This window comes from Carassius carassius, chromosome 14 (genome assembly GCF_963082965.1).
Source record: "Carassius carassius chromosome 14, fCarCar2.1, whole genome shotgun sequence".
NCBI classification, from domain to species: domain Eukaryota; kingdom Metazoa; phylum Chordata; class Actinopteri; order Cypriniformes; family Cyprinidae; genus Carassius; species Carassius carassius.
This window is the reverse complement of record NC_081768.1, coordinates 18,619,528-18,639,951: the sequence shown is the minus strand read 5'-3', so window position 1 is coordinate 18,639,951 and position 20,424 is coordinate 18,619,528. Positions and strand designations below refer to the sequence as shown.

At 36.3% G+C, this 20,424-nt stretch overlaps 1 protein-coding gene across 1 annotated transcript in view; it reads right to left on the bottom strand.

The window, feature by feature from the left end:
* atrnl1a (attractin-like 1a) overlaps positions 1 to 20,424 on the bottom strand; it is a 375,666-nt gene that overhangs the window by 203,188 nt on the left and 152,054 nt on the right. The window contains exons 23-25 of the mRNA XM_059566501.1: positions 10,806 to 10,900; positions 9,740 to 9,818; positions 8,846 to 9,003 (exon numbers count right to left, since the gene is read on the bottom strand). Of these exons, the coding sequence (XP_059422484.1) occupies positions 8,846 to 9,003; positions 9,740 to 9,818; positions 10,806 to 10,900 (332 nt within the window). The remainder of the gene's footprint in view (positions 1 to 8,845; positions 9,004 to 9,739; positions 9,819 to 10,805; positions 10,901 to 20,424) is intronic.

Here is a 20,424-nt window from a genome sequence, read left to right as displayed (position 1 = left end):
GGCTTTGAACCTCTGGTCTACACAGAAATCTTTGTCAAGTGAATGACAAAGAAATGGTCTTTTGTACATATATTGGCCAAAATGAACTCCAAAATGACTTCTAAATGAATATCAGTCCATCGCTTCACTCCATATTCATTTATGTGTAACCCACACATTTGACTATCATGTTATAATCACTTATTGTGTATGTCTTTTAATAACTATGGGATAGCTTAAGGATACATATTCATGTCTAGTATCTATGTAATCGAATCTGCTTGCATGAAATAGTCCTGACAATCATTTATTTGTCAAATGTTGGTAATATGTTTTCTTGGTAAGAAAACATATGATTTATGATACCCCCGAGCCAAGACAATATCTGATTGGTCAAGACAACATTTGAGGTGTGGCCAACAGGCCAGTTTAAATACTCAGGACACCTTAAAATCTGGCTTTTAGCTTCTAGTTTTGCTCTGCTATTAGTCATGTAGCCTTTTAGTTGTTAGCTTTGCTTCTGCTACTAGTCATGCCTGCTTTTAGTTTAAGCTATGCTTCTGCTATCAGTCATGCCTGCTTTTAGCTTTGCTTCTTAGCTTTAGCTTTTAGCCATGCTGTTTGTCATCACTGTTCTTTGAGCGCGGTTCCAGTGTGCTTCAGCCTGCACGCCTGCTGCTACTTAGCCACGATGAGAAGAAACACTACCTAGTCTCGTCAAACTTTATTTCTTTTCTTTTGCCGTTTGAGAGTTTCGTGTTCTGAGTTGAGTTTTGTAGCGTCGAGTTCAACTTCAACCAGCTACACACGACTCTTGCATCTTCAGCCAACGCCCAACCAACCACGGGCTTCCCAAGACGTCACTTCAGCGACTACTGAACTCCCAGCCAATCAGCGACAACAAAGGGACTCCCTTTACACAGGAGACGCAAGTACTTACCTCCAGACTCTGATTTGTACTGGTGTATCTAATATAATTGTAACCTCATTGAGAAACTCCATGCGAGGGTTAATTAAGTGATTGATGGTTGTTCATGTCTATGCAATTTAACGTATTGCTGTAAACTTGGGATTCCACATTTCCATTCTCTTAAACTCATCTTTCCCTAACTTTCGATCTTCCTGCAACTTGTGTGAATGTGTGAGTGCGTGCGTTTGTTTGTTAGATTTGTTTATATGTCTTAGATTTATCTAATAAAAAGTAGCAGTAGAAGTATCTTGTGTTTTGTGCTTACAAGTTAATGTCTTAAACTGCCGATCTTGTTACTGTGCTAATTGATAGTGTTTTCACTATAATTTGGATATTAATATCCAGCGCAGATTTGATGTTAAACGGCTCGTTCAGTGAATCGCAGGGCGTCTCAGTGATCAGCCGTGAAACAGTGATTCTGTTCAAATTCCCTTTAAAATCTTAAATGATTCCCTTTGAGCTAAATTAACCTGTTTCCCTTACACCAGTGAGCAACAGACTTTCATAATAACAAAAAACGGCTTTATTGCGCAATAAAATAATTTGTTGGCGTTAATCAATTAATAAGTCAACACAATAATAACGCATTAACTGATTTTGATTAATATGAGTAAAAAAAAATTATTTACCAAGAAAGTGGTAAAAGGCAAAAAAAAAAAAACCTTTACAAATAGTGAGGTGTACCAAAATTACCAAAAGAAATTGTGGAAGTTTGTTGAACACTGTGCCAAACATCAGACTGCATTACGATAATTTCTCTTTTTACTAGAAAAAATTCTAAAATGCTTTCGGACCCACTTTATATTAAGTGGCCTTAACTACTATGTACTTACATTTTAATTAATAATTTAGTACAATGTACTTATTGTGTACATACATGTTTTTACATTGTACTTATATTAAAAAAAAACTACATGTAATTACATCTGTATTTAATTTCTGTAATTACATTTATAATTACACTGTTGACCCATACTTTACACCTTAACCCACCCTTAAACTTACCCATACCTCCAACCCTCTCCCTAACCTTACCCCTATCCCACCTCAATAGCATTAAAAGTGTTTTTCAATACAATATGAACACAATAAGTCCATTGTACTTATTTTTTATGTACATAAGTACTTATTTTTTTATGTACAAGTACATAGTAGTTAAGGCCACCTAATATAAAGTGGGGCCATGCTTTCTTGTACATCTAATTTACATTTTAGCTGCTGCACAGTGCAATGCAGAGGAACAGTTTGGCAGGAAAAACACAAGGCAGACCCACTTTCATGAAACTTTAAATTTATCAGAAAATGTTTGCTAATGCATTAGAATGCAGCTGCGCTTGCAAATGCCTTGTGCACGTTATAAGAAAGGAGCTAATAGAAAATTAAGCCATTTAGTTTATTGTTTTTTGTCATGTTGTTGACTTGATGGTGAATAATTTACATGACCAGTTCCAGACTATGGATGTCATTCAGAAGGTAATTTTTCTTTTGACTGTAGCTATAGAATTATCTCAAATTGCACAAACTCATGCACATAGCTACATAAAAGTTGATTCTTGACAGTATGTCAACAAATCATATGAAGGACTTCAAAAATAAAATTAAAATAATAAGAAATACAGACCAAATATACGGATTAATTTATGGATGATCTATAAAACATTGTACTGCCAAAGACCAATGGACCCCAATCCAAAAAATTGTTGAAAAATAAATAGAAAAGAAAAAAAAGACACATACACCTTGTTCTTCTACAGACATTTGTTTCAGACAGCTTCACATCTAATTTTATATATTGTAAGTTCTCATATAAAATATAACAGGGGACATTAGAAATATGTTCAAACTGTAGTTCAGAGAGCATCTGGAGCGATCTGATGGAAGAGCTCATAAGAATTGTACAAAGATCAGAGGCTAAGTGATTATTGAGTGCATGTGCTTTTTAAAGTTCAATACCACCTTTGAGGACCAAGAAAAGAATCAGCGTGAATCAGATGCTCTGTGAGGCCTGCACATAAAAGCACAGGCAACTGTTAAAGGCAAATACAACTATTCTCTGAGGAGAATATCAAAAGCTGGGATGAGGAGAGGATACTGCAAACCTCAGCACTGGTCAGTGAACATCATGTTGTTGCAACAACGCTCCTCTAACTTTCACAGGAATATTAAAAGAATTATAAAAGGTTTATGAGTATGATATCTGACTTCTTGAACTGGAAGTGTGGAACAAAGACATGGCAGAGCATGAGAGAGAGAGAGATCATAAAGATCTGCAGATGGTAAATTAACATATTCATGAAAGAACCTAATGACTGCAGTAAGATATTAGTTGAATAATAAACATACCTACAATATTCAAATTAGCTCAATATTTATAATCAGTCACATGCAGACATGTGGCTCACCTATTTCATTTGAGGTGGAACAAACTAATCGCATCCTTGTATGATGTGATGTTAAATCATACACACTCACAATATACATCTGGCCTCAAATTAAGCCACAATGTCAAGTTTTGGTGATCTAAGGCCCTGCTTCTGTGGTTTATATTGTAAGACACTACTGCTGAAGCAAAATGTTAAAAGTTTTAATAAATCTTTCTCTAAATCACTACAAAAAAGTGACGCAAAATTAGATAGATTAGCCAAAAACTAGGCTACAAAATAAAATCATTTAATTTTAGTTTTGCCTTGCATGGTAGGTTTAAAAAAAAGAACATGTATGAATAATAATAATGATAATAGTAATAATACAAATGATTATTATAATAACAAATAGCTAATATCATTATTTTAAATTAAATATATTATTATTATTATTATTAAATTGATGTACAAGTAAAATTAAGTTAATATGTAACAGGATTCACATTAGTGCAAGTTTTGCTCTTTTTCTTCCCATTCCTACTCCACAAAAGGAACTATGGAGCATTCACTACATAGGTAATATGAATGAGAGAGTGAGCGAGAACAGACACAGCATATGAAGTAATCTCTGCTGTCATGGCCTTCTCGTATTCAGGAGCACTGAGCACTTAGCTTTACCTATCCTCTTTCAACCCCATGAAAGCCAATCTGTTGTGATAAAGCTATCAACAGATATGGCACCACTGTGTTTCTGGCTAACCGTTTCAGTTTTCCCTTTATCCAAAGAGATTCGCTCAGATGTCTAAGATGGACAGAGGCTGAGGTAGACCGCAAACTGTCTGTCAGAAATGAGATTACCAAATGCTATTTAATGATATCCACTGGACTAGGGGAAAATAAGCCAAGTGTGTGTAGAGAAAACCAAATCACCCTCCATTCCTCGGCCCAGAATGGCTGCGACAAAATGGCCATATAACACGGAAAGCTATCCAGTAACATACAAGTCAGAATAAGTATTGTGGCTTACTGTTAAGAGTATTATAAACACTTTTTGATTTTAAATTAATTGAATAAACAATCTTTCTCTCTCGCTCTCTCTCCCTCTCTATATAAGCGATATAAAAAGGGGTGAGAAGAGCAGCCCATTGTGGATTTGGACTGAAAAATACCGGAGGGGTGAGGTGCGGGACCACAGTGACTAACTAAATGTATGTTTGTTCAAGTAGGATGGGCAAATACCCCCATCCTCTGCCCCCTAAGCAGCCCTCAGCTCTAAGCTGATGTCATCCTGAGACTGGGGCGATAACCCTGGGGAGCAGAGTGAAGGCAGGAAATGCTTTCATCACTGGGGTAGCCTTTCTCAAGCCGAGCAGCCTCCTTTGCACATGGCTATCCTGATTCTCCTACTGTTACTCATTAATGAGTCTGCAAGACTGGGCTTATTTGATCTGGATTAAACCTGATAACCAGGTAATGTTAAACCATGAGCATAGAATCATGATTAATAGGAAGAGATACAAATAATGGCAAGCATTAGGGCAGAAACACGTGTGCAAACACTGCTGGGAATATGCGATAATCTCAGTTTGTTTTTTGTTTTTTTGTAGATATTGCATTGCTGCATTGCTGCATTGTTTATTATTGTCTGTAATGATCAGGTTCAAAAATGTGTGAGGACATCACATGAAATGTGTGTGAATATTATAAAATACACAAGATTTTTACTTTTACCCTACTTTTTATAATTAAAACATTAAATGCAATAAAATAATAGTGTAATGTAATATAATATATTATGGTGTTTGTGTTAGTGTTTGGAATCTGTAAAATTGAAGGAATTCTCTCTTTTTTTTTTGGTAGCACTTTATTTTACAGTCCTGTTCCTCATGTACATACTATGTACTTATTATAGTAATTACAATAACTATGTAATAACTAGGTACTAACCCTGAACCTACCCCTAAACCTAACCCTACCCTATGTACTACCTTGTATTACCAGAGCTTTCTTAGATAAATACACTGTAAGTACACTATAAGTACATGTAAGTACACGTACTGTAAAATAAAGTGCAACCTTTTTTTTTAATCAAACGGTAAAACAGTAGCACTGTGTGAAACCGTATTCAAATTTCAATTAAAAAATTTGTTCTATTTGCATATATTTGTAAAAAAAAAAATTGCTTCTTTCTATCTTACAATTCTGACTTTGTTTCTTGCAATTGTGAGTTTCGATCACGCAATTCTGATAAAAATAAATTCAGAATTGCAAGTTTATATATAACAATTCTGCCATTGCGAGTTTATATTATGCAATTCTGAGAAAAAGAGAAAAAAAAATTGTGAGATAGAAATATGCAATAACCTTTTTTATTTTTTATTCAGTGACAGAAAAAGGCTTCCATAGAAAACAGTTGTGCTGCTTCATATTTTTGTGGAAACTGTGGTATTTTTCAGGATTCTTTAATAAATGTAAAAAATAAACAGTATTTACTTGTGAATGTATTTTCCATTGTAAATTTTATATATCCTTGCAGAATAAAACCATGAATTTCTTATTAATTTTACTTTTATATATATATATATATATATATATATTGAAAAAAAGAACTGAGACTAAGCATTTATGCCTCTGCTTATTTGATTCAACTGGTGTGATCAACTCTTTCAGACTGAGCATGGGGTGAAATCTGTCATAAATGGAGAATCTCTGTCAGTGTGACATGAAAGAGATAAAGAGAGTGGAAGAGGAGTGAGTGACTGAAGACAGTGACTGCAGGCAGCAGAAAAGCGAAGACTGAGGGTGATGAATGCAGCACACAACTCCAACTGTGATAGCAATCACTCGTATGTCAGCAGTTCTCTTCAGTAACAGGGCCGACAGAGACACATCTCTCACATTTGCTTCTGCCTGCATTTGTGTTTCTGAACATAGCCTGTGGACGGGTCACTACAGCCTTGACCTACACGATTAACCCACATGAAGTATGAGACTACATAAAATACTCTGTTGTATTAGACACTCCACGACCACGCGTAACCTTCACTGACAGGCTGGGCGCACTTGGACCACGAGACACAGAGAGAGTAATAGACAGCACATTCAGAGCATTAGGCATTGTGTCAATCTTTCAGTATCACTTTGTGTGAACAAAATGAGCTTTTCATAAGCAAATACTGAAAGACTCTGTGCTCTAGCTAAGAGCGGCAGATGTTTCATCTCTTTCTCTAGTCGATAAAAGAGTCATTTAAAAGGAAGATGCAACATCTCTCACTGCGAATGGCAGGAGGAAACATTATTTTCTCTTTATGCACCAAATAGACCAATAAATCGGAGGGATGGATGATTTTATTTTGAAAGCAGTTTGACTGGATGTCCATCAGATGTGATGAAGGTCAGCGCCGGAGAAGCTGTTCTTCTCAGGTTACTTAGATCAGTCTATAGATGATAGGCTCCTGATGAGAACAATTAAGGGCTCGTGTTACTATCTCATCTATATGTGGCTTAGGTAAAACTGCATTAATGGGAATGATTTACAGCCACAATCAATACACGGCTGATACTAACAGGCCACAGAGCAGTTGCACTCTCACACAGGGCACAGCAGGATCTGACTGAGGGTTGCTGGGAAGACTGATGACTTTGTTGGCTTACTCAGTGGGCCGATTAGATGCAGCACTACCTGTTCTGACCAAAGTAGAGTGGGAATGGAAAAGTAAGGTAAACTTTATGACACACATCAAATTTAAATGTTTGGGGTCAGTAAGAATTCCCAAAAAGATTTAAAATAGATGCTGTTCTTTTAAACTTTTTATTCAACATGAAATCCTCTTTAATACTGAAATCTAATGCGATAGAATATTTCAGAACTAGTAATATGTATATTTAACATGCACATTGCCATGACCTTACAATAATTCACCAGTGTCTTTTGCAGGCCTAAAATCCCCTGGCACATCAATTCATTGACACAACCCCCTTTTTTTCTTTTACACAGACAATAACAAACATGACCTCAAAGATAGGATATGAGGTTTTATGAGTTAAACTGGATTTCTCAGAATTATCTAAACTCAGAATGCAGTGGACATTAAAAAGCACAAGTATTTAAAAACTTCTTCAGTTCATAAATGGCAATATTACGAGAATGAAGATATTTTGGACAGTTTGTCAATTCTTTTCTAAAGCACTCCAAATGATCACAAAGCAGACTCATGGATCATTAAACATATTATTTTTGCATAACACACTTCATAATGGTTTATGCTTGATGCCCTATTTAGACACGAGGGCTTAGAGAGCCTGGCTTGAAATCAAAAACAAATTTCATGGGTGATATTTACAGTAACTTGTTATTGTGGTCCATTATGATGAAGGTATTAATGATCATGATGCTGCTTTGATCAAAGTCAGAAAATCTGAACAAAAATGTAATCATTTTACAACTTTATCACTTACCATATAATACATCAAGATAAAAAGCTCATTCTTCAACAGTTTGGCATGTAACAAGATCATATTAGCTTCAAGAAAAGGGTTGGAGCTAAAACATTTTTTATGTATTGCCTATAGACCCCTTAAAAGTTTGTAAACATTGCAATGTCTCTGGGTGGGCGTGGCTTAGCTGGAGGCAAAAAGAGGCGCGGACACAATGTTGACAAGCGTAAGCTTAGCACGTTTTAGGAGGGATTTATTAAACATGGATGCAGAAGAAGGTTCGGAACTGTCCGAATATGTACAGTCACTGACTCTGCGGGACCGTGACAGCTATTTTTGTAAATTAACTCTCGCGGATGGAAGCAGGCTACCCACCCAAAAGTAATTCATATGGCCGTATGGCCCGCCATACAGCCATATGAATTACTTTTGGGTGGTTTGGAGAATTTTGTCAAGGCTTATTTTCTAATTTAACCTATCGCTGGGCTAACTATGATTAGCAATGTGTATTATTTTAAGAGACCATTCAAAGGATGGCACACACATCTATCGCTGTATGTTTGTTTAACATTTAAACTAGCTAGTGCGCTGAAGGTTGGCGACTTTTCACCTATAAAACAGAAACTTGCTGATTTACTAAATAAAACCAACACGCCAGTTTATATGTATAGATTATTTTACCTGATATGAAGTCTGCACTGCAAACACGAGCATTATTTATGATCATCTCCGTCCAGTCTGTACGCCGTATTGCATTCAACCACAATTGTCTTCTTGATTTCTGTGAAGGAATGTCTGCCGGGATCCGGTAAAACTTTAGTTTTGAAACAAAAATGCTGTTCCTTCTATTCTGGCAGCCAAAAACACAACAAGAAGACATTTTAAAGTCAAAACCTCAAACTTTTAGCGCACCTGCTATGAGTTCTGCCTTATGTTTTGCCTCCAGCTAGAACGGTGACGTCACAGTGACGTAGACGATTAAGGGGTCTATTTCTCAGGTGTTTGTATTATTTTCTTCAACCCCTGTGTCTGATAAATAAGAAAAGGCTGTTTTGGACTGGACTAAATTAAATGAACACCTGGCAGCTGATCTTACCTGTATTTTGACTGGCCATGAAAAGTTGCTGACATAAACATGGAAAGTGATGTTGGGATTTGCAAGGAAGGAGAATGTCTCACAGGAGAAGCTGTCTCTGTACTCTTTGATGTTAGTCTTGGACACTATGGGGAATTCCTCCCCGGAGATCGTACCCGCTGCAGGGACACAAAACACAGCATCAGCAAAATGCACATCAGCCAACAACAACGTCTGCACACAAAACCCTCTGCAAGATTAAATATGGTATAACATTCTGATCAACCTTTCAACTATAAAACATCTGAATAATGCATCTGAATAAAGCCATTGTAAGTAGCTGTACTTGAATGCCAACAGGATCAATAGAGAAAGTATCATGAATAAAGGCCTAAAAACTTTAAGCTTCTTGCTGCTTCTCAAAACATTTGAACAGAATAAATGCTTAATAGTGAATACATGATCTATCACAATACAGTAAATCTCAAACCACAAATGAACATGAACATCAATCAGTCTATACTGATGATTCCCAGATGACCCATTCAGAGCCTGTTCCATTAAGTACGAGAGTAAGAAAATCTGATTTATTTTACTTATTAGCGATTCATCACTATTAAAATGGGACTCTTCCATTAACCACTCTTATGAGCTCAGTCTCAAAATACTGCAATAAATATGCTCTCACACTTGTCATATGACAATGACTCTTACACTCAAACACTATTCTTGTGACCATTGGGAGTGTGCTTTATCTCTGTCTATAGGGCAATACATAACACTTCTCTACATATCTGCTTGTCATAGAGGTCATCTTACACTTTGTTCAGTCATATCTATTCTACAAAGTAACTCTTTCTTTTGGGACTTCATTTTATTCTAATATACATGAAATCCAAAGCATGAGTACTTTACCTGTTGAGCCAATGGACCATGTTATGTTGAGGTTGAAATTGTTGGATGCATTAATTGACATATCAAGGTTCTTATTGGTCTGGAAAACAAACAACATGACAACAAAAAAAAGTATTTAAATAGCTGCGATAAAACATTTTTTACCGTATTACATTTATTACAGGTATTAACCATGTTGTGCTCCAATCATCTTTTCACCAAAAAATATTTGTTAATATTATCAAATAAGACTTAAAATTAAAAATTGATAATTGTTGTACTTTTGGGGGATTCTTTTTCCAAACTGTAACACCTGTGATGCTGGGAAACACTAAGTTCAAAATCAAATTGTGACGGGAGGAGCACAAGACAGACACAGTGGGCGTGGCGTCAGGCCTCGGAGAGGCTTTTATTAACAGAAAAATCAAATAAAACAGGGGATAAAAGTGGCCAAAGGGGAAGAGTGTCCAAAATAAACAGGGAATCTGGTGTCCTCGTCGTGCTGCGGGGTTCGTGTAGGTCGGCAGTGTTCATGGAGGAAGGGTCCAGGTAAGGGGCGGAGTCCGGCGGCCGCACGCGCTCCCCTCTTCGGTCCGGGGCGCGAGGGGCGGCGGCTTCCTCTAGCGGCCGCATCACTCTCGTTGGCCGCGGCGCTGGTAGGGGAAGGACGGCCCGGCATCCTGGCCCGACGGCCGTGTAAACGGGTGCGGTTCCCATCCGGATCGCGGGTTCGGCAGCTCATGTCTCTGGTGGCGCGGGAGTCCCTCAACGCACCCTTCCTGGACCCACGAGGACACCAGTGTGCATGCACGTAGAAGAGACCGGTCTACCGAGGAGAGGCGCGTTGGGCTTTTAAACAGCGGCGGTGATGAGGCTTCATTTCCTTCAGGTGTGCCCCATCACACGCCGCCAGCCCTGACTCGTCCAGCACCTCTCCTCTTACACACCCACTCCAGTCGGGAGCCTGGTGAAGGGCGGCGATTTAGGACGGGGTGCCGGTGACAATCAGGGAGGAGGCAGCTGACTCGTCACAAAATATAGACCATTCTAAACCATTTTGTTTATGAACACGATGTAATTCACTGACCTCTTCTGGAGTTGCCATGAAGTTAATGGCCGTGTAGTGCTGATCGTCCTCTTGAAGCAGGCTAAAAGTGAACTGGTAGTCTATCAGAAGGTTATCTAGTGAGGTAGAGGGAAAAAAAACAGAAATTGTATTTGGCATTTATATGTCAAATAGTTTCAGCATAAAAAAGCATGAGATTTGTTAACATTATGAAAGTGATTGCTTGGTAAAAGTTCATCATGTTCACGTCATGTTGAAATCACAACATCATGGCAAATCACAGCTAGTCTTCAAAGTTAATCAAACTCTCATTGGGAGAGAGCCGCAGTTGTGATATGAAGGACTTTTTGACAGTTCACATCTGCACGAGCAACTAAAGGTCACCTTGTCCAATTCAATTGTGAAGACGGCATATGATTAAATAGCAACAGACAGAGGAAGGCTGAGGATTGATTTGATTGTCCAGCGGGTCAAAATATCAATAATATCAACTCTGCCAAGGGAAGAAAACACTGAACTGTCATTGGCATTATTGCAGAAAAAGATGAAAAAGCTTTCACTGGATTCTAGTTATCATTTATGACATTTCTGAAATTGACAAGAACTTTTATAGATTAGGAAAACTCAACAATGAGTAATTTAGGGGTTTTGCATTAAAAAAAATAGTGGTGTTTTTGTGATTATAGTTAAATTTGCTAATCTAACTCATCATGATTTTGAGAACACATCATCAACCCTTCAAACTTTAGAGTTTAAATAAGCAACTGCAAACTATCTAAACAAATCAAACCATTTCTGACCCCACACTTACCCAAGAAAAACTTCCAGGCCTTGTTCACGAGATGTTAATCTCAACATATCTGTGCATAACGTAACAAATTCACACTAAACCATAGCAGATTGGGAGATGTTCACAGAAAGCGACCGAAACTAAAGGATATTAGCTTCAACAAATAGCCGTGTTCATTCTGCAACCACAGAGAGATGGAGAATTACTGCAGATCAGATCAAAGCGGCTGTCTTGAGCTTATCTCTTCCTCTGACCACTCAGTTCCCTTCACTGCCACACAAATAGAGAGATTATTGTGGGTTCTCACTCTCTTTCTATCCTTATTCTTGCCCCAGGTACACAGCAAAGCTATGTTTATCCCATTAGGGTCTTTATTAAACTTCAGAGAGTTTTTCCATCCCATGAAGGGAAAATAAGAGTGGAAAATCTAAAAGGGAGATCAACAGATGCATTGAGTGTGCATCTGTATTCGCTTGCATGACTACATGTGTATGTGTGCGTGAGTGAATGTGTGTCAAGCATTAATCAAGTACAATGCAAATATTAAACGAACATAAATAATACTATGAAATATTTCCACTGCTTCCAACATTTTTGCATTCATTCGGTGATAATAAGCCAAATAATTGCACAAATTTAGCCAGTAAATCTAATTTCCCCTTGAGAGAAATCACGGAGCACTAAATAATGTGGTTATTTTGTGGAAACTGTACAAAAACATGTGCTGCTTTTCTATTTCAGAGGATTGAAATTATTAACATATGAGGTTATTAACCTTTCTTGAACTCTGGAATATTTTCACCATCATCTGATAAGACAAAACATACATAAGAAGCCAAAAGAGGACGTTCTGATAACAACCGAAAACATCAATGTTGTTTTGTGACATTCTCTGGTTATGAAATACATTTATTTACAATACATAATTCAATAAAGCTATTACAGGAATCTCAAATAACAATCTCATTAAGCAAAAGTGTATTTTCCCCTAAACATCCTGCAGAACACATTTCATTTCCAGGTTCAGAGGACTGAAATGAAGCAATAACAGGAAGCCATCCCTGGCAAATGGGATCTAGGTATTTTATTTAATGACTTCTACCATAAACGTTATCATCCTCAATTTTGGAACACCTTGCTGGCAGTAATGAGAACAGCGGAGAGTTGGGGACATCTGGAGTCATCTTTTTTAGAAGTAGGAAAGAAAACGGCACACTGCCCTTAAATAATAAGTTGAAGCTAAATATACACATGGTCCTTGTGAATGCAGTGAGCTGAAATGAGTTTTATACACAGCAGACAACCAAGTATGCATTAAAAAAAAGCTTGAAAAAAAAGATTTAGCTAACCAAACCTGATAGTACTAGGTCAGATGTTCTGGTTTACATATTATTTAACACGTATGATGTAAGTGTTTTTGCTCATGCGCATCAAAACCCATAATCAATCATGAACACATGAACAATAAAACAATATCTCCATTATCTCTGACTACCTGCACTGACTTCATTTGAAAGCACTTATTATATTTTAAAGAGGCATAAATAGAAAGAATCAATTGACATTAGAGGTTCTGAATTGATTACATCATAGATGTATCTTCACATAAATTTTCTCTCCATATCATCAGCGTGACCAAAATACAATGAAGAAATGAAAATCCTAATTCACCCTCATGCACTGTAACATTGTCTTGATTGGAGAAAAAATCTACATCTAAGGCTTAAAGCCAATACAATTATCTTAAGAAAATAAGGTAGGCCCTTAGATGTCCAAATAAAAGTCCCTTTGTGCACAAGCACAAAACAGCCTGAATGAAAGTATTTAGCAGTCTAGGCAGAATGCCTGATTAGTTCTTGATGAGGGGCCTAAGGGTGTCCGGTAGTGTCTGTCTGGCTGGTGGGATGCTGAATGGGTATGTTTTTAAGACAGTAGTTCTGGCTTTTATTCAGGCTGAGGGGAGTTAGCCGTTGATCAGTGTATCAGGCATAAATAGAGCTGGGCAATATGGCCCAAAATAATTATCACAATAATTTTCTTCATATCAGTCGATATCGATGATTATCACTAGAGGTCGACCGATTTATAGGTTTTTGCCGATTACTCGGCACCGATAGTTGCTTGCTGGAACAATCGGTTATCGGCAAAATCCATGCCGATAGTTTTCTGCATGTCGTCCCTTGCTGGAGCAGCTGAGACGGCTCTGTTTTCATTATACAGTGCGAGAGCGGCCCCTAGTGGCTGAAATCACTGACAGCACATGCTGTTTGTTTAGACACATGACGCTGCATGCTGAACAGAGTGAGAAACTTCAGACAGAAAATCCTGCCGTGCCTCAGAGCGCCATTTACATAGTTTTCCATTAAATTACACTGTATTCGATTTGATTAGATAATCACTTGAGTGTTCAATAACAGAAGTAGGCAAAGTGTGAGTGTATACATTGTGCTGTTATAATTCTATGGCCCTGTGTTTTCCGCAATGCAGAAAACGCGGATGGCATCGTGGAATCCATTCATAAAAACGTAATTTACAATTTAGCGCGCGTGACGCTCGCGGTGATTTCAGCATCTGCCGTCTTACCAAATAAGGACAAAAACACATGAAGAACATCTCCAGAACTGCTCTGAGAATCACTTCATGAGAATCTGACCGTTTGATTTGAGCAAAAGCATCAAATCACATGCACAGAACATGGCAACCCGTCAAAATAAAAGTCTGATCTATTGTTCAGTAGAATGTACATAGTCTACTACTACTGAAATGAAATAAACATTATTTTTTTAGGAAAAATCATACAACATTTCTTCCATCTTTTAATTTTAATAGTAAATCCTCTTTGTTTGCCAAAAAATTTTTTTTGCTTAATTTTCAGTCATTAAAAGACAAATAAAATTAATGTTTCATGACTTTATTTGATAACAATAAAAATGTAAATACACACAGAATTTTTGAGGGGGAAAAATCATAATGCTTCTTTAAGAAAATTTTTTTTTAAGTTGTTTTATGCGTTTAAATAATTAGACATGCTAAAACTGAATTTGGTAAAAATAAAATAATATGGTGAGAACATTTTTTTTATAGGACCCTAATCGTGTAATTTTTATTAAATTGATTTGAAAATGTATAAGTTTCATGATTTTAATTATTAGACTTCCTTTATGATTAATAAACTTTAATTTAACTGATAGAAAGAAGTGGAGAAAAATGTAAATGGAAAACAAAGAATCCAGAAAAAATTAAATAACGGAATTTGTAAATAAATAAAATGGAATTTAGGAAAAACGTTAACTGATTTCATAGGGCCCTATTAGAGTGTGGTAATTTCAACATTTACTATTATTATTATTATTATTATTTTATTATTATTACTACTACTACTATTACTATAAGTATGAATAAGTACAGTTTTTTTTCTTTTTATTAAAAAAAAAACTATTTTAGTTTTTGTTCAGTATCCCTTTTAAAAACTATCGGTTAATTAATCGGTATTGGCCAGTGTGGTCCAACCTAGCTATCGGTATCAGCAAAATCCAATATCGGTCGACCTCTAATTATCACTATACATATTTCAGATCTTTATTTCTTTAAAGATAGATTTTTGCTTATAAGTGAAAGCTGTAGAAACCAAACCATTAACTGTAGTTTTAAACTACTCTTTATGGTCAGAACATGACAAACACTTCACGTTTTTGAATTCTATACTCTTTTCAAAGAGCTTTTACTTAACAAAATAAATATGTGTCCCTTGACCACAAAACCAGTCTTAAGTCTGTAGCAATAGCCAAAATAGCACTGTATGGTAAAAAAAAAATTATTTTTCTTTTATGCCAAAAATCATTATGATATTAAGTGAATATCATGTTCCATCAAGATATTTTGTAGATTTCCTATCAAAAATATATAAAAATTTAATTTTTAAATAGTAATACTCAGCGCTCAGAACTTCATTTGGACAACTTTAAAGGCAATTTTCACAGTATTTAGATTTTTTTGCACCCTCAGATTCCAAGAAAAGAAAAATACTCTAATGGTACTGTAAAATTACAGTGAGGAAGTAAAAAAAAAAATACTTTATTACAATCCAGCACTACTCTGTACTATTAGAATATGATATAACACGGTAAATATGACCTCTAATCAACATCCTCATGTATATGGCAATTGCAGTATGACCTAATGATACTGGAGGTCAAACTGTAATATACAGCTATACATTGCGTAGGACACATTCAATTACCATTATAAGTGAGGTGCATTTATCATCATTACTATTATCATATTTGATGGCCCTTGATTTTTCTCCTTGTGATAACAAACATTAAAGTGTTCAAGGCTGGTTGAATTAGCCTGTTACAAAGACGAAGCGTAAACATCAATCCCATTCAGTGGGTAAATGTCACTGACGTTCCCTTGGGGAGTTAAGACTTGTCTCGCTCCTACTAGCCTCTCTTCATGACTTTAATTGGTCAAATTAGCGATTGTGTCCGCCCCACATACTCAAAGCCAGACAACTGAATCACTGCAGTGCACACGTGTGATGAAATCCATAGTGACAGAGTGATGGGAACAGTGATAGTAAGACATAACAGCTGGATGCTGGAAGTGTGAGGTGCTGCTTGTGTTTCCTGGGACAAGTATGTGTGTTTATATGTCTGTGAGAGAGATTGCAGGCCAGCTGCAGTGTACACTTCAGCATTCAGTACACCATACAAGGAGCATGAAATAAAGAATAGCAGTTGCTTTAATCGGAACTCCAGTGTAATATAATCATAGATACCACAGAGGTTATTTTAACTAACCATGACTGACATCAGATGCCTTACAGTATGTGCTGTGAGTTTAACATGCATTTGGGAATGCAGCATGCACCAAGTTCACTTTATTTTCACATTTGCATATTTCTAACATTATTGTGGACAGAAGTTTACAGCATTTCACCAAAATTCTGCTAAACTAAAAGCTTAATGTTCAAAATGCTAAAAGCTTGAGGGTTTGTACATTTGAAAGTGAACCATGTAAGATAATTATTACAACTGGAATTAAATGAGTATTATTTCTCATAAAATATAATTTTTTACAGTACTATTTAACAGTATAGTATAACAGTAATAAATTGATGTTTTTATGCTAAGTTAAAACTCAATAATAGTAATAATAATAATTATTATTTTATTAAAATATAATTAAAATCTCAGGTGGTAATTCTTAATAATTATATATATATATAAATATTCTTCGTAATAATTGGCTGATAAATATATTTGTGAACCCATGTCTTATGGTTTGCAAATATATAATAATAAAAATATATATATTAACAATATTTTTTGTTTTTGGCAGGGCTGTACTGTACAATGTGACATATGTCGCACGTGCTATGAAAAAACTGGTCCGTGCGATAAATAAATTTAACGCTGTAGCACACGTGCGATACGGTTTTGCATGTTCATAACTAATCCTTCAATATAGTTCAGTCACAGGTGTGTATCTGCATTTTACAACAGAACATCCAATGGGAATCCATTTTCTAATGCGTGTTGCATTTCAGCTGGAAAGAGGGGGAGATGCTGGAAGGGATTTGTTGACCACAGGAGGATATTATGCAGTGCACTATCAATCATGAAGTGATATAACAGTATTGTGCTGCAGAGACTGGAGGGGAGGTCAATTATAAATAATGCATTGGTAATAAATCCTCCTATATACAGGGTACGGGAGTCTGATCTGCTCATAAAAGCTTGGCAAACCCGTCACACGTGCTTCTGACACACAGTCATCTTCTATGTGTGTTGATTAATCATAATATTAAGAACCTTTCCACAATAAGGCACCTTTTGCCTTTGTATTGCAGTAGATTGCAGTAAAAATGCATACCTGCCAACCTTAAAGAAATTTTATGAGTACTACAACCCCCCCCCGCGAGAACCTGACAGCCCACCGCCAATGTATGCTCCACCTGGAGAAACCTATGAGATACCTAACACTATAATACATATTATACACATAATATCCTTTCACCAATTAAGATATATTAGTTACTCCATTACATATACAAGTAGACCATAAATGTTATACAATTACTGCAATCACTCCGAACATTTTGTACAGGAGGCATAGCCCATGGAAACTTCTTCCACCTCAAAATCTTGTCAGAAATAAAAGTAAACTGAGGACATTCTTTCTAAATAAATAAACCAAAACATTAAATAAATGTGCAAAACCAGCAGTTATCAATATCAAAATCAGTTTGCTAAAAACAAACAACAATTTTTTTTTTTTTTTTTTTATAATTTTCCATGCATAGTGTTTAAACTTTTGCATTGTTTAAGTTGTTAAAGGTTGCAGATTTGGCTTTTTTAAGCAGTGCATCAGTACACTACTTGTAACAAATGCTGCCTTTGGAGGCAATCATGGCTTTTCTTGTCACCAGAGAACTAAACATCTCTGTGCTCATATTAATAGATTATTATTAATGTTGAAAAGAGCGGAGAATATATATATATTTTTTTCAGGTTTTTTCGGGGGAATAAATTGAAAGAACAGCATTGTTTGTTACATTTATATTATTTACATCAAGCTTTTGAATGGTATAGTAATGTATATTGTTATTGAAACTTCATAATGTTTCACTTGATTATACATTTAATCAGGAATTATAGTTTGGAAAAAGTCTAAATAGTAAAATGTTTACACGTTATGTGAAAACTAGTACAAGCATATAAATAAATAATAAGAGACTTACTGATCTCTGCTGAATAAAGTGCTTCATTCTTTTTTTCTGAGGAAATCCAATTCTCAAATACTCAACCAAATCACATTTTGGGGTGAATTATATCTTATTCCTCTCATCGCGAAGCAAACAGTAAAATAAAAATAAAAACTTTATTTAACATTAGAATCTGAATAGGGCGTTCAGGGCGGGGGCGTGGTCACAATAGAAGAAAAACGGACATTGTGTTGTTTTCATATGGATTACTTTATCACAGAATATGTGTTTTCGGCAGCAAGCGTAGAGAGTAGAAAGTAGACATGTCAAGCTTTCTATAGATATATCTCTCATGTCTCTTTGTTGAGTATTCACGGAGTTACAGTTCATTTTAATGACATGTTTGTAAATGAAGATCAGCGCAGACAAAGGCTGCAGACAGCACACCTTGTTTGTTATCTTTATTTTATTAGTGCACAAAGTTTTGTTGTTATTATGTCTGTATACAAATAAAAGTAGACCCTTTACAGATTCGATTTTGCTCTTATCTGTACGATTAAAACTGAAAGTTTAATTTAAGTTATTGTCGGAAGTAAATGACTCATAACGCGTATACGCGTTAACCGACTCAAGAGGGTTGAACAGAACAATTCAAAACGAAAAAGAAAACAGACTGCTCTCTGCTTATGTAACGTTAATCCGTATGAAATGTGCATTTCTCTGGCGCGTTCACTACTGCAAAGATCACGAGACAGCATCGTCAACTTTATCTTTGCAGTCGACACGACATTGATACAGAAAACACTTGTTTATTAACAATTATATTCATAAAATATTCATAATAATTAGGTGCGTTATTGGCAGCGCCACCCTTACATGTTAGCCTACAAGAACGCGTGAACTGAACTGAGCTCGTCACAGCTGGACTGCTTGTTATGATGTCAAGGTCACTTTTAATATTCATAAATTCAATTAGGCTAAACATAGCCTAACTGTTACCTATATTTTACGTGAATCAGCACCTGGCCTGTCTAAAACCTTCTAGATTTCAAGCCATTCCACCACTTTTCTAACTGCCAACTAAGCTTGTGGATAGGAGGGGCAGGTTGGCGGCGGGTTAACATGCACCGCTCTGATCTGTGGATCAGCGGCAGAATCAGCGTCATAGATTGCAGAAACTGAAATCGGCGAAATGCGAGACGCAACAAAATGCGTACCTAGAGAGCAGCGAATCGTACAAGCGTACTTATGGGTCAAAATGCGTGCAGAGTACGAAAAATGCATACATGTTGGCAGGTCTGCAAATGTCTGGTAAGCAACATAAACCTCAGATGTCCAAAAGCTAGCAATAAAAAAAAAAACAGTTTAGTTGCAAGAGTCATACAAATTGCTAAGAACAGAATGGATCACCTACTGATGATTCTGCGTCCATTAAAATAAATTGGCTGCCTGAATGTGCTCTGCTTATCTGAGACTCTGTAATCAAATGGAGCTTAGTTTTAAAAACATTCACTGGTGGCATTAGAGGGCTGTTTACGTAAGCCTGGTTTGGTTTGTCAGATCTGGTCTGGGATGGAATTGCTGGGACTTGTAGTGACAGGAGTAATGATTTACAACAGGCTTTTTTATTTTCTTTGAGTACTGAGTAGAGTTCAATTTCCTGCTGTCTTGAAGTTTGTTTGGATGAGCTCCCAGTCATTTTCAAGAGAGCCCATGTCTGCTGCTCCTGAAGATGATGCTTCTGTTCTGTGGCCGTGTAATTTCCTGTATATATTTCCTTTATTTTGTGGACAGATGAGGAAGTTATGACTGCTCATGGCATCTGGACTAGTACAAGAGCTGTTAGGCTGCCATCTAGTGATCTGAACATAAACTAAATCTATACTGTGTTTGAGACAGATTTTTTTGAGACTTTTCTATGATAGACAGAGAATGCTAAACAGGGAGAGCCAGAAATATAAAGCACAGCCAGCTTTGACATAAATATCATGGATTACTGCTAAAATTTTATTTGTAATCCTATAATAACCAATACGTTGTGGCACAGTGGGCAGTGCACATGCTCACAACATATAAGAGCAACAGTGCTCTAGAGACTTGGGATTTAATTCCTATTCCTAATTTAATAATAATAATAATAA